General features: G+C 42.5%; 1 protein-coding gene across 2 annotated transcripts; it reads left to right on the forward strand.

The window, feature by feature from the left end:
* The first annotated feature begins 2,945 nt into the window (after positions 1 to 2,945).
* sox1a (SRY-box transcription factor 1a) lies at positions 2,946 to 13,674 on the forward strand. Of its 2 annotated transcripts, none has more exons than XR_004165489.1 (2): positions 2,946 to 3,360; positions 13,199 to 13,284. XR_004165489.1 is itself a non-coding variant. In XM_012842302.3 (2 exons), the coding sequence occupies exons 1-2, from the start codon at positions 7,713 to 7,715 to the stop codon at positions 13,430 to 13,432; spliced, it is 1,068 nt and encodes a 355-aa protein (XP_012697756.2). In that variant the 5' UTR covers positions 5,474 to 7,712; the 3' UTR covers positions 13,433 to 13,674. The 2 variants fall into 2 exon arrangements, 1 of the variants encoding a protein (XP_012697756.2); XM_012842302.3 differs by lacking the exon at positions 2,946 to 3,360 and adding an exon at positions 5,474 to 8,546 and having other exon boundaries at positions 13,199 to 13,674.
* The last annotated feature ends 2,233 nt before the right edge of the window (positions 13,675 to 15,907 follow it).

Raw genomic sequence — 15,907 nt, forward strand, 5'->3', positions numbered from 1 at the left:
GAGAGAGAGAGAGAGAGAGAAAAACTTGATTAGCCGCAAGATGCTAATAGCAAGAAGGGAAAAGGGAGTCACTCTGTGTGTGTGTGTGTGTGTGTGTGTGTGTGTGTGTGTGTGTGTGTGTGTGTGTGTGTGTGTGTGTGTGTGTGTGTGTGTGTGTGTGTGTTCTACGAGATGAAATTAACACAGCAGTGTAGCAGTGAAGGGCAGGCATGATTAAGGAGAGGTGTTTGCATTGGCAGGCTGGGAAAACAACCGTGGCGAGGGATTAATGAACTGTTCACTAATGGGGTTTGGTGTCACGCTGCTCATGGCACTCAACAGGTTCCTGTTAGGGGGTTAATAATGGTATGATAATCCACAGACCCCTTCTGCTTGACTGCCTCAGCAAGAATGTGCCCAGGCCAAAGGCCCAAAGCCAGCTTTTATGGATAGGCTACACTAACCACTGGTTTCCACCATTGTGGGCCAAGGTCTGGGGTAGGCTAGTGCTGAAGCCGCCCCACTATGACTTGATGAAGACTAACGTGTAATTACAATCAATTATTTGACATAAATCACATTCCACAGGGGACAGAATTAGATTGGGATTAAGGCAAGTGTAGGAATTGATAGATCTGAGGCCTGACCTGTTAGTGCCTCCAGTTTTTCGCCTGCTTTTTATTCAACCGTCCCTCTTGCATGGCGATGGAAATAGAGACTGAGATTTCAAAATAAAGGCCTGCTCCTAAATTCATGCATAGGGCTATTGAAGGGTAATTTGAGTGAGTAGAGTATCACGCAAAATAAGGCCAGGAATGGTCAACAAATTTTGAATAATCATGTTTTCTGCTGGGTTTTTTTAAACGATAGGACAGGATTACTCTTGATTACTGTTCTGAATGTTAACAAGAACTTGTGATTTTGGAATCAAGTTCAAAGGTTCAAACCAAGGCATGGCATTTAGTTTTAACTTAATTTTACTAACATTTTAGTATAGATGAAATGGCCAAGTATGGTTGTGAAAGTTCTCAGAAATTTGTGAAATCAGGTGACACATCTAAATAAGTGTTCTTATGCCTCCATTGCATGAAATGAACACAAAAAATAGAAAAACTAAAATATTAAAATACTACTACCAATAATATTAAAATATTAAAAAACTAAAATACTCCTATATAGATAAGATGTCTGTGATTTGTCTCTATCGTTAATTCGCAATTTTTTAGAAATCTCCATGACAAAATCTGTCCTTTTGATAGAAATAAATTACAAAAACAATTGCAAAATCCTGGAGTGACTGACCTGAGATGTGAGAAACAGTGCGGCTGTGACAAGGGAAGAATGTGGTTTAAGACTACATGGCTATGCATTGCTTTGATGAACTGTTTGGAAAACGAATTAGCATATCTCAACTGTAATACATAGAAACAACTCTTATATGGATTGCAATACCAGGATTTAATTTGCTGATACTGTAAATTCATGTTCAGTATCCTACAGAACATAAGTATTATTCCCACAGGTTCAGCACCTCGTATGCTCCTGCTCTCAAAGCGAATGTTTAGCCTTCCTCGTGCTCAGAAGCAGAAAAGAGACTCCTTTTGAACTGTGAATTCAGCAGTCTATGTATGAATAGATAATATGATGTTCACATCTTCCATTCCGACACGCTTTGCACGGGTGGTACAATATAATTGGTTTGAATCACCAGTATTCCCCGTGGTTCCTCTCATGGAGTGACAGCCACTAGAATGTGGAAGTACAGGTCTGCCACAACCTAAATTGCAATTCACACTTTACACACACTTGACACTTGAAACTGCCATAATGGTCATATAGACCAGGAAATAACTTGAGAGCATTTATTGTGGGCCTACTATGTGTATGGGTATATATACTGTGTGTGTGTGTGTGTGTGTGTGTGTGTGTGTGTGTGTGTGTGTGTGTGTGTGTGTGTGTGTGTGTGTGTGAATGTGTGTGTGTGTGTGTGTGTGTGTGTGAATGTGTGTGTGTGTGTGTGTGTGTGTGTGTGTGTGTGTGTGTGTGTGTGTGTGTGTGTGTGTGTGTGTGTGTGTGTGTCTGTGTGTGTGTGTGTGTGTGTGTGTGTGAATGAGTGTGTAGGAGAGAGATGTACATAATGACAGTCTGCCATCACAATAATGTGACAGTGGTCTGTCCAGAGTGGTTTAGATCAATGTTTACATATATAACCCCCAGGTAGAAGTTTGAAGAAGGGCTTATGGTAACACAAACACACACACACACACACACACACACACACACACACACACACACACACACACACACACACACACACACACACACCAGCTTTTTCGGGGAGTGCAGCCTACTAACTCTGCGCCTCAATAGACTGACAGGCTGTCAAAGACACGTGGCAGCAAGCTGTGGTTGGGAGACTCAGGCAGGGCCAGCCAAGGTTGGCATGGAGCTCTCAGAAGCTCCTGGAGAATCTGGATGGTCGTTAGCTGCTGAGTTCCATAGTAACACGATGGTTGGTAGGCCCCCTCATTAGTTTTGTCAATAGCATGGCCTAATATACTGTAAGAATAGTAATGGGTCTCAAAATCATTACCAAATGGGACTTTGCTCTGCTGTTGATGGCAAATACATATTCAATACATGGTGTGTTCTTTGTCACCCCAGCATTTGATTTTTTGAACAGTTTGTGTACTGTGTACTGAAGTTTACAATTCACTATAGTAAGAAATTAAAGTAATATGTAAGTTATGCCATGAAGACAACAATATTGTTTAAAAGCAGTTGTTTTAAGATGTTTAATCGTCTGCCGCTGTTACTGGTTCAGACAGAGTGGTTTAGGGGGGCGATGAGATTTAGACACTGTTTTACTACGCTCTAGCTCGGGGACGAGGGCAGCAGTCATCCACCGCTCCGGCTGAGCCCGGTCCGCACTGCAAGTCCGTTTCCAAGGAGGAGAAGCGCAGCCTGCCAAGGCTCCGCCCCTCCTATCCTGAATGCAACGCAGCTGCTTTCAAACCCAACCGCTCGATTCCATTCATCCTCGAGAGGGAACAAAAAAGTGGCTATTTATTAGAATACTTGTTTTGTATTGTTCCGCGCCACACAAAAGGCGCTTCATTATGTGAGAAGGAACCCTTTCGCCGCGAGAAACAATAACTTGAAATTGTCTTTAGAGTCTATAATAAATTTCATTTTCTTGTCTCTCTCCTCAGTGTCTGTTGAGTTGTGGGATTGGGAGCTGGGCACCGCCGGCCTTGGCACTCTGAGCAGGTAGATTTTAGAAAGGATGGCGGTACGAGGGTAGGACACAGGCATTAAGAGAATGGGGAAGAATACTTTTCCTACGCTACTTTCTCCACATGAGGGGACAATGGAACTCGCGTAAGTTTGTATTAGATATCCTGCAATGGCAAGTCTCTTCTCGGCAATATCATAATTTACCAGAATTTTTGGTGCAGATAGGCTGCATGTAATTAAATGGTACAATCAATATAACGATTTGATGACTACGTTAATTTGATTTCAACGGTTCTGTTATTTCGTAGAGTGTATATAGCGGGATAAAAATAGCCGCTCTACGTGCGTTGGTGCGCGCTATATGTAAGCACTGGAAATCCGAGGCGCGCGTTTGTCTTTAAATCTGATGTTTATTGGTTGAGCCTTTTTTTAAGTCCTCTGACTTTAGAAACGTACAACACAAGCAATGACATTGTTGGCTGTTGCATATTGTAGGGGTAGAACGGTTATTTAGATTAAATATGAGTGGGGTTTTTTCTGTCGCTTCCACGCTCGCAACCCAGTCGCTACTAGTTATTGTGGTGTTGAGCAGGCAATCTCGGTTGGGTGGCACGCCATTTATCTTAACCATTAACAAAATGATTCTAGTGTCATTCCCCTGGAATGAAATATGAATAAAATCACAAGAGTGTTTTCATAAAGCGTTTAGCGCCAGTAAATATATTGAATAAGTAAGCGCAAACATAGGATTGCTGTATGTTTTCTGATAATGCATCTCTGATTTTCTAGGTGACTAAATCGTAGGATATATATACATCGATGCGCGTTTGGATAGATCACAGTTATTCACTTGGTCTCTGTCACTTGAAGTCTACGTCTCCTCTCTCAAACAGACACATTTTCGTCGTTTTTATTCAGCCAGCAAAATGATTCTTTCCACACCCTCGTGCGTTAAAACCCGTGTCCTACCCCTTAGACACGTTTCGAAACAAACGCTGACTCTTCAGTTGCTTATTTTCCAACTTCTGCTAAAAATCCCCGTGACGACTCTAAGCACCTAGTGAACACATTTGTGCCCATAGTCAGTTGGCGCAAGGTCAGGGAGAGAAAAGAAAATTGATTAACAGACAAAGTTTAGTGGATGTCCTCCTTAAACAGGTGTTTTAGCCAGATAACAGCGTCCGTCAATTAAGCCATCAAAACCTGACTTTTACCACCTAACCTAATCGCATCTGTTTCACCTCACAAATACAAACAAATGACTGGAACTTGTCATATAAACAATGCCGTTAGACTCTAAGGGAAAGAGTCGCGCTTGGGTTTATTTTAGCCTGTGCTGAAACCTGGCAGCAAGAAGCTTTAATGCAATTAAAACGAAATGGTCAGTGTTTAGGTAACCGACAGTTCGTAAGAATTAACATGAGGAAAATTATACATGAATAAGTTTCAAAGTGATTGGCCTAGCAAAGGTTTGATAGTATTAATGATTAAGATAGTCAGTTAGCTGCACGGTTATGACCATTTATATACATTTTACTCTCTCTCTCTCTGTTACTCACATAGACGCTGATAACACCTGTCAAACCGCCTTGCAAAAACAGGGCCTTCTAAAAGTCCACTGTAGAGAGATACGCCTACAGAATAGCATCAGTTAGTTTTATTTACAGGGTGGTGTGTGAATTTTACATAGTGATCCTCGCAATAATTAAACAATGAATATCATTATATTAATTTATTTTACATGTGTTATTGTACAAGTCATCTAACAGTTCGTATGCATGCGCCAATCAGGCAGACGTTAATATACTGTGAAATGTAGAAAGTTTGAAGGTTAGTCAAATAAAATGATTTAAACAGCAACAATCCCGGCCCCTGTCGAAGGGGTGGAGTACCCGCCGTGACCCCTGCACTCGCACGTGCGCCAACAGTGTGTGCACAGTATTCCGCAGAGTGCGCACAAAGAAAAACGGAAATTTCTAAAGCGCGCGGCGAGTGACACAGAATGACACAGTAACAGTGAATGTATCCCACGAGGATCGCTGATTCTCTGCGAGGGCATGGTAGAGAAAGTTTACACAGAGGGGAACAAAAGCGGAGTTTTGCCGGAGGGATAAAAAAAAAATTACATTTAAACTATGTAGACTTAGTTGTAGGCTAATTTCGTATTTCAGACTGCGTTTTATTTAGAGAGCCATTTTTTAAGAAACAGATTATAGGTCATGTATGTTCGAAATTATATCTCAATAGATTTTTGGTCATTTCTTCTCTGCTTCAATTGAAACAAAAATCATATAATTTGATCATATGGCTTTAGGCTTATTCTGTATCAGGATACTTAATAGGCTACTGTGATGATCTGCTCATCGATAGTAGAATAGATATTGTAGGATGGCATTAACCATCGCAACTATAAGACCTTCTACGAGAAATACTAATAATAATGATGATAATAATAATAATAATACAAAAAATACATTTTGAATATCTACTGAACTTTAAAGAACACAACCAACATATCAATGACACTGAATAAAATATGTTACAATATCTTGTACAAAACATTACATTGAAATGCCCTCACTATATAAGTAGAAGTTAGAAGCGTCTCAGGCTGAATTGCATTTGAACACAAGAAGGATTACATAAATTGCCATAATTAAGAAAATAGCACTGAGAAACCGACACCAGTTCTCTATGGGTTTCAAACCGGTCGCCTGAGGGGCCTACTGAAAGAAAACACTGTTTTGAGAAAAGCGTGGCGTTAAAAAATACACATATATTTTCTTATATGATAATACGTAGACTAATTATTGCCGTTGATGTTGGCCTATTCATGTTTTACACGAATTAGCAGTCATGCATATAGATATCCATAGAGTAATGCTTTGTGTTTCTGTTGACAAGATTCAGACGCACTCCGTAGGCAATCTCTCTGCGGACTAGCGGCACAATAACTATGTGCAAAGCCGTTAACATAATTTATGCAATTCAGTTGATTTGGATATCCACGCATCTCTCTTCCATACATGTATTGATATTAGACAAATTAAAAGCCATGAAATTTGGTACAATGATGGAATCGTTAGCGGCGCAGCGGGGCAGGGATATTTTGTTTTGTCTTCAATTAGCGGCTGATTGATGTTTTCAGAACAGGTCAACTGTGAAATCTGAATTATACGTGTGAGTGTGGCGCACAGGGTGAGATCCGTGTGGATCCAACGTCTTAAAAACCTAAATGCTGTCATTATTTTAAACAATGCGAGCCTGTTAATTAGGCTCTCCTCTTTCTCTGAAACGCGCAGCCTGTTAAAACTTATCACTGCAGATGTAGACCATGAAACATAAGGACATGCAAGCGAAGGCAATACGCATCGTGACAGGCACGAAAAAGCATGGCATGGCTTGGTCGTTTTTGTCTGAACACTCGCTAGAGACTCTCCAGACTGTGGTATCAAGGAATCTGTCTAAAATAGGGAACATATTTTAGCCATACTTATACAACGCTACTTAATGGTAAATAAGATCCTATAGGTCGCTGTCTTTCAGCACCACGCAGTAGTCTCACAGTTTTCTCTGCCAGTAGACGGCGGTAATACACTTCTGTTCAGTTTTGCAAAGTTATGCGTAATTCCTTAAACCACCTGGGTATACAGGCCTTTGGAATATGTTATATTACATGAAATATGCCTCAATTGGCAAGTATACCTTAGAAATATAACGGCTCTGACGATTGGAGTGTGGTTTGCATCTGATTGAACACGTGGTGTGTGTGTGTGTGTGTGTGTTTGCGTGAGAGAGTAAATGTGAGTCGTGCTTTTTGCTAGAAAAGAATCAGTTAGTTTTATTTACAGCAGTTCAACATTTGAATTAATGTAAGTGAAAAAATGTTCCGTTGACATGTCTGAATTATTCTCACGTCGCAGTCATATCCCTTCTTTCCGTAGATTTATCAAATGAATCCAATAACCTGCAATGTTCAGAAAAAATATATCACATAGTTGTTTTTAAATCCCTTAGAAGTTTAACTAAGAGTATATTCTCTTCCCCCAACTAGTTCTACAATATTTACTTTCGGTGGGAGGGGTGGAGTTGACCCTCACCGTACCCCGCCTACTAGTGCTTTCTACGTTTTCTACGTCACCTGACCGACTGCCATGCAAATTTCTCCCTTTCTAGAACGCCATTGGCCACCCGCTCATTCTAATCGCTGTCAAAGCGCATCATATGGCTGCCGCTTAAACTAACTTCTCAACTACACTAGGGAAAGTAGCTCAACTGCGCATTCTATTACGGTGGATGTGAAACGGCAAGCGGAGACGAGGCAAAATACAGGGGAAAACAAACCTGCGAGAACACCTTCCTGGATTATATTACAGGTTATTTTACTTGCTTTATTTGGAGCCCAGTCCGCGTGTTTGCGCTTGTTCCACTGGACTTGAGCGCCTTCGCTGACTGTTTTTTTCTTGTGTTGGTTGAAAAGTTAATAAACCGGGTGAATGTATAGCATGATGATGGAAACGGACCTCCACTCCCCCGGCCCCCAAACCAATACGAATACGGGGCAAACAGGGACAAACGCCGGGAACAAAAATAACCAAGAGCGCGTTAAAAGACCAATGAACGCTTTCATGGTCTGGTCCCGGGGCCAACGACGCAAGATGGCCCAGGAAAATCCCAAAATGCACAACTCTGAGATCAGCAAAAGACTTGGAGCCGAGTGGAAGGTGATGTCAGAGGCAGAGAAACGGCCATTCATCGACGAAGCGAAGCGGTTACGAGCCATGCACATGAAAGAGCACCCGGATTATAAGTACAGACCCAGGCGAAAGACCAAAACTCTGCTTAAAAAGGACAAGTACTCCTTGGCTGGTGGTCTACTTGGTGGGCCCGGTGTCGGGGGAGGCGTTGGTCTCGGCGTCGGGATGAATTCGGCAGGAGTTGGACAGAGGTTGGAGAGCCCGGGGGGTCACGGCGGCGGTGCCAGCGCCGGCTATGCCCACATGAACGGCTGGGCAAATGGTGCGTATTCGGGACAGGTTGCAGCCGCTGCAGCGGCTGCGGCAATGATGCAGGAGGCGCAGCTAGCCTACAGCCAGCACCCAGGCTCGGGTGCCCACCATCACCATGCTCACCACCATCATCCACACAACCCGCAGCCCATGCACCGTTACGACATGACGACCCTCCAGTACAGCCCCATCTCGAACTCCCAGAGCTACATGAGCGCCTCTCCGTCCGGCTACGGAGGGATCTCCTACCAGCACCAGAACTCTAGTGTGAACTCCCCGTCCATCGGTTCGCTAGGATCACTGGTGAAGTCGGAGCCGAACGTAAGCCCCCCTGTCAGCACGCACTCCAGAGGCCCCTGTCCGGGAGACTTGAGAGAAATGATTAGCATGTATTTACCGACCGGGGAATCTGGGGACCCGTCCGTACAGAGCAGACTCCATGCCTTGCCCCAGCATTACCAGAGCACAGCTGCTGGAGTTAATGGAACCGTACCTCTGACACATATTTAAAGTATTTCACACACGAGACAACTGCAGAACGCATCCAGAATCGCGTAACCAAATATTTACCTCTTTCTTTTCTAGATGGTCACTGACCTATCCCTTTTTGTACAGAATGTTTATGTTATTGTAAATTAAAAGTAGCCTAAATGTTGTGGCGATTGACTTTGAGAGAAAAAAAAATGAAGAAATGAAATGATCATATGGCTTTTCTTTTGTGGAATATTGTTTGAAAATTCTGTCCACACTTAAGAATTCGAGCTCACATTGCTTATGGCGATGTTAAGCTATAGGGGAAATTCGCCCTATGTTCAGTTCAGTGTTACTTTTCAATAATTTACTTTTTTTGTGCGAAAAAAAAACATCCTAACCAGAAAATAAAATAGTGTAGGCCATCCTTTATGAATAATAATGAGAAGTGTTTTTAAAAGTTTATATAAACTGCTTATTTACCAAAACGTTTGTAAACGTGAATTAATGTACTTGCGTTATTCCCTCTCTGCTGTAATATTTCCTGTAAATTGTGAATAACTTTTAATATTTTAAAAGGCTGGCACACAACTGCAGCTGTACATAATTTATGAAATGCATTTTGCCAGTTCAAATCTTGACTTTGCGTTGGAACTTGGTTTAAATAAAATTGACAGAGATGTTGCCCTGGTTCATAAACAGTGTTTTGTTACTGTGTGGTCGAAATATTAGCAAAGGATTTTTTTGTTTTCAGGCATCTTAATCATATATAGTGTTCCTTTGTCGTTGGTCCTAAAGAGAGAGTACTTATATCTTTCATATTATGGTTTTGTCTTGAAAGGAGTTAAATTGTGTGATGACCTACTGCAAATACTTTACAAATAGCACGTTTGTTTAATCGCGTATTAATTAGTAATGCTTAGTGCAGACTCTTGTTTAAAAGTACACTGGTCGAGGCCCAAACCTAAACACTCCACTGTGGCAAAGCCAGAGGGTTGTGATTCGATTCACCTCAAAGCACAATCACAACAGAGACCATGTTATATTAATTCTAGCTTAATTTACAGAGTTTCTATACAACGTTTTTATCCAAACTGAGAACTGATGGCAAACTAAACGTTTCCACAAAACGAAGGGAATCGTCAGTATTAACATTACAAAAATCTGACTGTGTTAATCGACACTTATAAACAATCATTTATTTTTCCTGTTCCGGTTTGAATGTTTAATTGCTTCATGCGGCTGTATTGGCTGTTTTGCTGGTCCTACGAATGGGGCCTGTCGTCTTAATTCGAAACATAAGCCTAATGTCAAAAGCATGCAATCATCTCGGTTATTTATTGATTTTTACATTTATCTCTAAATTGTAACCAGCATTAACAACCATGAACCATTTCAATGTTAGTGTAGGCCTACGTCGATTTGATGATAGGCAATTATTCTCATTGTTTCAACGAAAAAAGTTTCAATTTTTGATTGTTTAGGCGGCTGTGCTGCAGGTGAGGCAAAGGCTTTCTGTGATAAAACATCACAAGGTTCAATAGTAAATAAATAGCAACACATGGCCTTGGTTCCTGAATTCTGGATTTACACTTTGCCAATATAGTAGGCCTATTAAGCGCGTACAGAATGTACTTAAAATATGTTAGAACTTTCCTAATTTAAAATTCAAAGTCGGAAACTATTAATTAAGCCATATTCGCTAGGGGGGAAATTTCATACCAACAGCAAACATGTTTTGTGATATTATACAAACGTAGTAAATAGTCGTTGTCCTTCTCTGTTGAATCAACTGGCGTTGCCTTTTAAGAGAGACGTAATCCTTATAAGTATAGGAGAGAGTTTTTAGAGGTGAAAAAAAAACTGAAAGTTTTCATTCTACTTGTTTTGGAGCCAGGGGGTCAAAGTTCGTGCCCTCTGCCTTGATCTCTCTACAAAGGCCGCTCCGCTGAATGGTGAGAGCACAAAGAAAATCTCATTATTCACTGGATGCTGCACTTGGTGCTGTTTTTGCCCATGTGCGGTGATGCAAGACGCACGGAGGGTTTTAGATAGTGTAAGGCCTTTGCAACCCAGCAGTTTGGATTGTTTTGAACATATTTAAAGATGCCACTGTACATATCTGATCATCTTCCATGTAATATTGTAATTATTTAATGCAGCTTCCTCGATTACGTTTTCTATTTAAAAAATCTTTTGGGAATACTGCGGCGTTTGCGAGGTGGGTGTTTCTGTGGGGATTAGTGTGTTTGAGAGAGTGCTAGAGAGTGTGTTTTGTGTGTGGCATGGAGAAACGGATTAGACCCAGGCACCGACCCCGGGGTCAGCGGCGAGTCAGAGTCGCAAACAATTACACACCGGAACCGTGACGTCACCCCAAGAGCTCTCCAAGCAACAAGTGGTAGGGGCTGGGGACACCGGGAGCCACAGCGGCCCCGTGCCCCCCAGCCTGCATCACACACGCGCATGGGTTCTGAGGCGTTGGGGGTTAATTGAAACCTAATAGTCACGCAGCGACCATCATTCCTCACAGACAATTAGTAGGCCTACATTTCAATACCTCAGAGGACCTGTGCAAATATGCTATTACATCTCACTCCTTCCCAAAAGAAAAACAAACCTCTCTTTTATGTGAATTTTTAATATGATGCTGCATGTCACATATTAACCGGACGAGACTCATGAGATGTTCTTACTTTGTCAGGATGCCCATGCACTGCAACATTTTCACAAGCAGAAACACACCGTGTGGTTTTCAACTGACGAAAATGCTCCAAATCTAAAGTGTTTTGCCTTTTTATCAATAAACATCTAAGGTTTGCAATTCAGAACGACATTACATGCTACTATTTATCATTCGTTATTAATAGGCGTTTCATTTAAAGGTGCCATATTTGAAATTAAAATGTTTATGTTTTATTTATATTCATCACTTTATATATTTCTGGACTGATATGTGCCAGTTTCAAAGTATGCTGCTTATACTTTAATGGAAACCCATTGTTTTATACATTCAAAACTAAGACTAAAATCCAGAATCAAAAACCAAATTAGTCTAAACGCATTTTGGCAGCTACACAAAGACATTTTCACAGCTAAAACACGGATGACCAGATGTCCAAAATTCAGAGCAATTAAACACCCACTCCGCCACTCACGGAAGGGGAGCGGAGGGATTGCACATCCGGCTGCTATTTTTATTTTATCTGCAGATGAAAAGCTACACGGATTAGCGCAGAAAACCCGAAAGGCGGAGTAGCACGTCACGGCATGTTGCCAGGTTAAAGAGAACCGTTCTGGTAAATTTATCCCAAATAATTTACTACTCTGCAAGAGTGGGGGCTGTTGAAGGAGAGAGGTGCGCGGGCGGGGGCGTGAGGTGGGGAGAAGCGGGTGGGCGGCGAAGCCACTGACCAATAAATCGCCTCACTGCACGGTAGCCTTATCTTGTAGCCACCAATATATTCAGTGCTAGGAAGCCATCACCACCATTGGCTCGCAGAAGCCGCTCGCACACAAACCGCCGATCTCTTGCACTTGCTGTCCTAAATGAGGATAATTAGCATCAGTTTATCACGCCTCTGCATATTTTCTCCCCTCTCCCAAAAAAATCCTGTTCGCCACTATTGGTCGCCGCTCTGTCACAGAAGATTACGGAGACAGATTGCACGGAACGAATGTGCTGAACGAGATTAGGGAGGAATAGAAATAGCAACTGGGCCAATAAATTCCTCGCGAGGGCCTTATCGTGCAATTACACGTTGACATGTTTAACAATCTTGCAGCCTCTTAATCCCGCGCCCTTCCAAAAGCTGAGATGCTGCGCGAGCCGCAATATCTGCTGCGACATTGGAGCAGCCATTTAAGCAACGCGAGCGTGGCTGCGCATTCCAAATGCAGCCACCAAAAAAAAAGAAAAACTCGACCAACTTTTTCAAACTTTTATATTCCAAATCCTGCCTTTGCCCCACACTTTTCACACTGCATGTTACAAGAATGATGTGCAGTCCTTAAGCCATTTATGAATTAAGCTACTATATGGGTCCAGTAAGACCTTTAGGACCACTTTATCTACACAAGGCCATGTCAACTTATAAGAAGTGTTTGTATAGATTTGTTGTCGTATATTACTTCAAAAGAATAGATTGCTTTTGTCACTTATTTTGGTGATTCCAGCAGAGGGGGCCAGAATATGACAGAAGCCCAGATAGCATAGTTTATCAGCCCTGGATAATGACTTTTTGGATGTATGGATTCTGACAATGTGATTGAATAACCTATAAAATGTTATACCTTTCATGACTTAGGCCCTATGATGATAGACTACTGGCTATTGCATTTGTTGGAATTTGTCTTGACTCTCTCTCTCTCTCTCTCTCTTGCTCTCTATCACTTTCCCCCTCTGTTTCTCACTCTGTGTCCCTCTCTTCTTTCTTCCTTTCTCTTTCTTTTCTCTCCTCCCCTCCTCTCACCTCCCTCCCTTACGCACCCGCGGACTGCAGCAGCGAAGCCTGTGTGGGGGTGATTGTGAGAGACTCCGCTGGAATTTGGCAGACCCGACGGTTGGAGAGCAGCCCCACGCTGATTCCCATTCAGCGGTCCGGCGCGCTGTGAGGTTGGGAAGTTTCACTGAGCCGTGCACTCAATGGCTCCACAAAGCTGATTACAAGCCTCAGCGAATTCCTGAAGGGAGCGAGCAGCAACGCAGGTGCGAGGGGGACCCGTCAGAGAAGTGACAGAACAGGACAAGGCAGGGACCACACAAAAAACTCCTACAAGCTTTCCCGGGAAGCGGTCGGAGATTTGGTGGGAAAAGTGAATGAATTAGAGGAGAAAAAGACTTTGGAAGTCTTCAGGGGTGCCTCCTGCAGAGATTGAAAAAAAAGATAAAGTTTCTTGAAGGGATACGTAAAGGGTAATTGTAGATTTAAACACGAAGCATTGTGCATAATAATAATAAAAATAACCGAATAATCCAGTCTGCTTAAGCCATTGAATCACTGCTTTTCTTTTTTATTAAATATTTCATTCATCACACGAATACGAATAGGGCACGAATAACACAAATATGAACCCGCCCACCGCTTCAGCTATCCTCATAAAACAAGAAGGCATCCTCAAGTCATGGGTTGCTGTCGCCGAATTTTAAAATCCAGCCACTTCTCCAGTTCGCTACAGTCCCGCCTTGCTGCCCGGCGAAGTCTCTATCAATGAGCCAGACAGCGTATTTAATTAGAGCAGGGTCTAACTATCAATTACTCGGGAAAAACAGAAGATCCCCAAGGACCGGTAATCAGCGCCAACAGTCGCCGGCGTTCTCATTACCAAGCGCGGCAGCCGAGAATAATAATCAGGGGAGCGGGGACGCATCTGCTCGGGATTTCGCTATTTTCTGGTTGGCCAGAAGACTAACTGTTGCCAGTCATTTCAGCCTTCTCTAGATAAGTCGCTGTCGCCCATATTGCTTATTCACGATTAAAGAGACGGGTTTAGGCTGGCGATGCGGTCCTTTTCTGTGCAAACAAACAGTAGTCAGGGCTGTCTTACTAACTGAATACCGAAACCAATGGCCACACAAGACCCCGATCCAATAAATTGTAAACTATTTGTTGTCTACATTTTCCCCCGGACTACTACGAATGATTTAAACTGACAGAAATCCGAGCGTTTAAGCTATTTCTTATCTCGATAAGGGTTTGACTACTTTACGCATTCTCAGGCTGTCATTGTGAGTGATTGATATGGTTTTGTGTGGTAATCTCTGCTCGAATGAAGAAAGAGTCTCATAATTCAGTCTAATTTGATATCACACATCCATGAAGCGAAGGAAGGAAATTGAGAGAGGCGGGAGAACACACGGTCGGTCACAATCAATTACTCCCTTTGATCCCACAGGGCAAGGGTCACGGATGTTAAGGTTTAAAGGGCCTCGTTTGCCGGGGAGGTTTAAATTTGTCACAAGGAGTCCAAATGTGCACATGAACACAGAAGACCGACTTTGTCTAATGTCATAATCATGCTCAGAGTATATGGTCGAGGACTGTGTGTGTGTGTGTGTGTGTGTGTGGGGTGTGTGTGTTCTTCGCTAAGTTCCCATGCCCGCCTCGGTGATCTGCACCTAATCCATCTCCTCTTTGGCCTCACCTGAGTCCTGTCACACACCCGCCATCCGCTTGTGAGTAGGGAACAAAAGCAGTTCACTCGGCCCTGCTATGGTCGTCAATCAACCACAGCGGACTATGCAAATGGGGAGGAAAGGCGAGAAGATGACGAACAGTGATCCCGATTGTTCGCCGAATTTCACAGCTCAGCGCAGCTGCGAACGCCTCTGCTCTCTCCCCTAAACTCTCCACCCAGAACTCCGATACAGAGCCGCAGCTTAGCAGCAAACTGCTGGAGATAATTGAATAATTATAGAATAATGGTCCGGTTCTCATGGAATCGATATTTTGTATGCATTTAATTAAAAAGCCCTTTACATTGGACATCCCACGTTGGTTCGAGGAAAAAAAAAAAAAAACGGAGGCTGTAGCCTATGTTTTATTTCTCTGACAGTTTTTTTTGGGGAGGAGCTGTCCTGGTTCTGAAATGTGGGCAAGTGAAACGGTGAAATTAGATTTTGGACATTGTCTTGTCGAAGCAACCCTTATCGAAAAATAAGTTGAATTGCGTTATACCATCTTTTGTCATATTTCAACATACTCTTTGATAAGTATTGAATTCCTTTCAATGTTTTTTTTTCTCAATTGGGTCGTTTCAGATTTGGTTAGTCATACCACAATGTAACTATACTCCCAGCAAAGGTGTTTCTTTATTGACCTGCATGCCTAAGCTACTCTCTTTATTGACCGAAAAAGCGTTCTTCATCTTCATACCTTTTTGTACAAGGCCAACGGAACTTTTGCAAGTAGAACCCCAAGTCTTTTCACTTTATGATCACTTTAGCAAATGAGTCACCATTGTCCAAAAAAAAAGGTCACAGATCATTAAAAACTTTGAAAATAGGCCTGTGAGGGCCATTCCATTTTCAAGCACCTTCGGGTCTACTCCACATGCACGACACCCCGTATCCACCACAAACGCTTCTGATATTAAAAGCAAAACTGTTTGTTGTCTCTCGTCTGGCTCGACCCGGTGCCTCCCAGCGGGGCTCTGTAGATAAGCGGGGGCATTATGTGTGCTTTCTGCTCCGGTTAGAAGCCCCACTGTGT

The sequence above is a fragment of the Clupea harengus genome, chromosome 2, assembly GCF_900700415.2.
Source record: "Clupea harengus chromosome 2, Ch_v2.0.2, whole genome shotgun sequence".
Taxonomy (NCBI): Eukaryota; Metazoa; Chordata; class Actinopteri; order Clupeiformes; family Clupeidae; genus Clupea; species Clupea harengus.

Coding starts and splice junctions, on each gene's coding strand:
- sox1a (XM_012842302.3), top strand. CDS start 7,713: ATGTATAGCATGATGATGGAAACGGACCTCCACTCCCCCGGCCCCCAA. Junction 8,547..13,198: donor TGGTGAAGTCGGAGCCGAAC/GTAAGCCCCCCT, acceptor CGCGGACTGCAG/CAGCGAAGCCTGTGTGGGGG.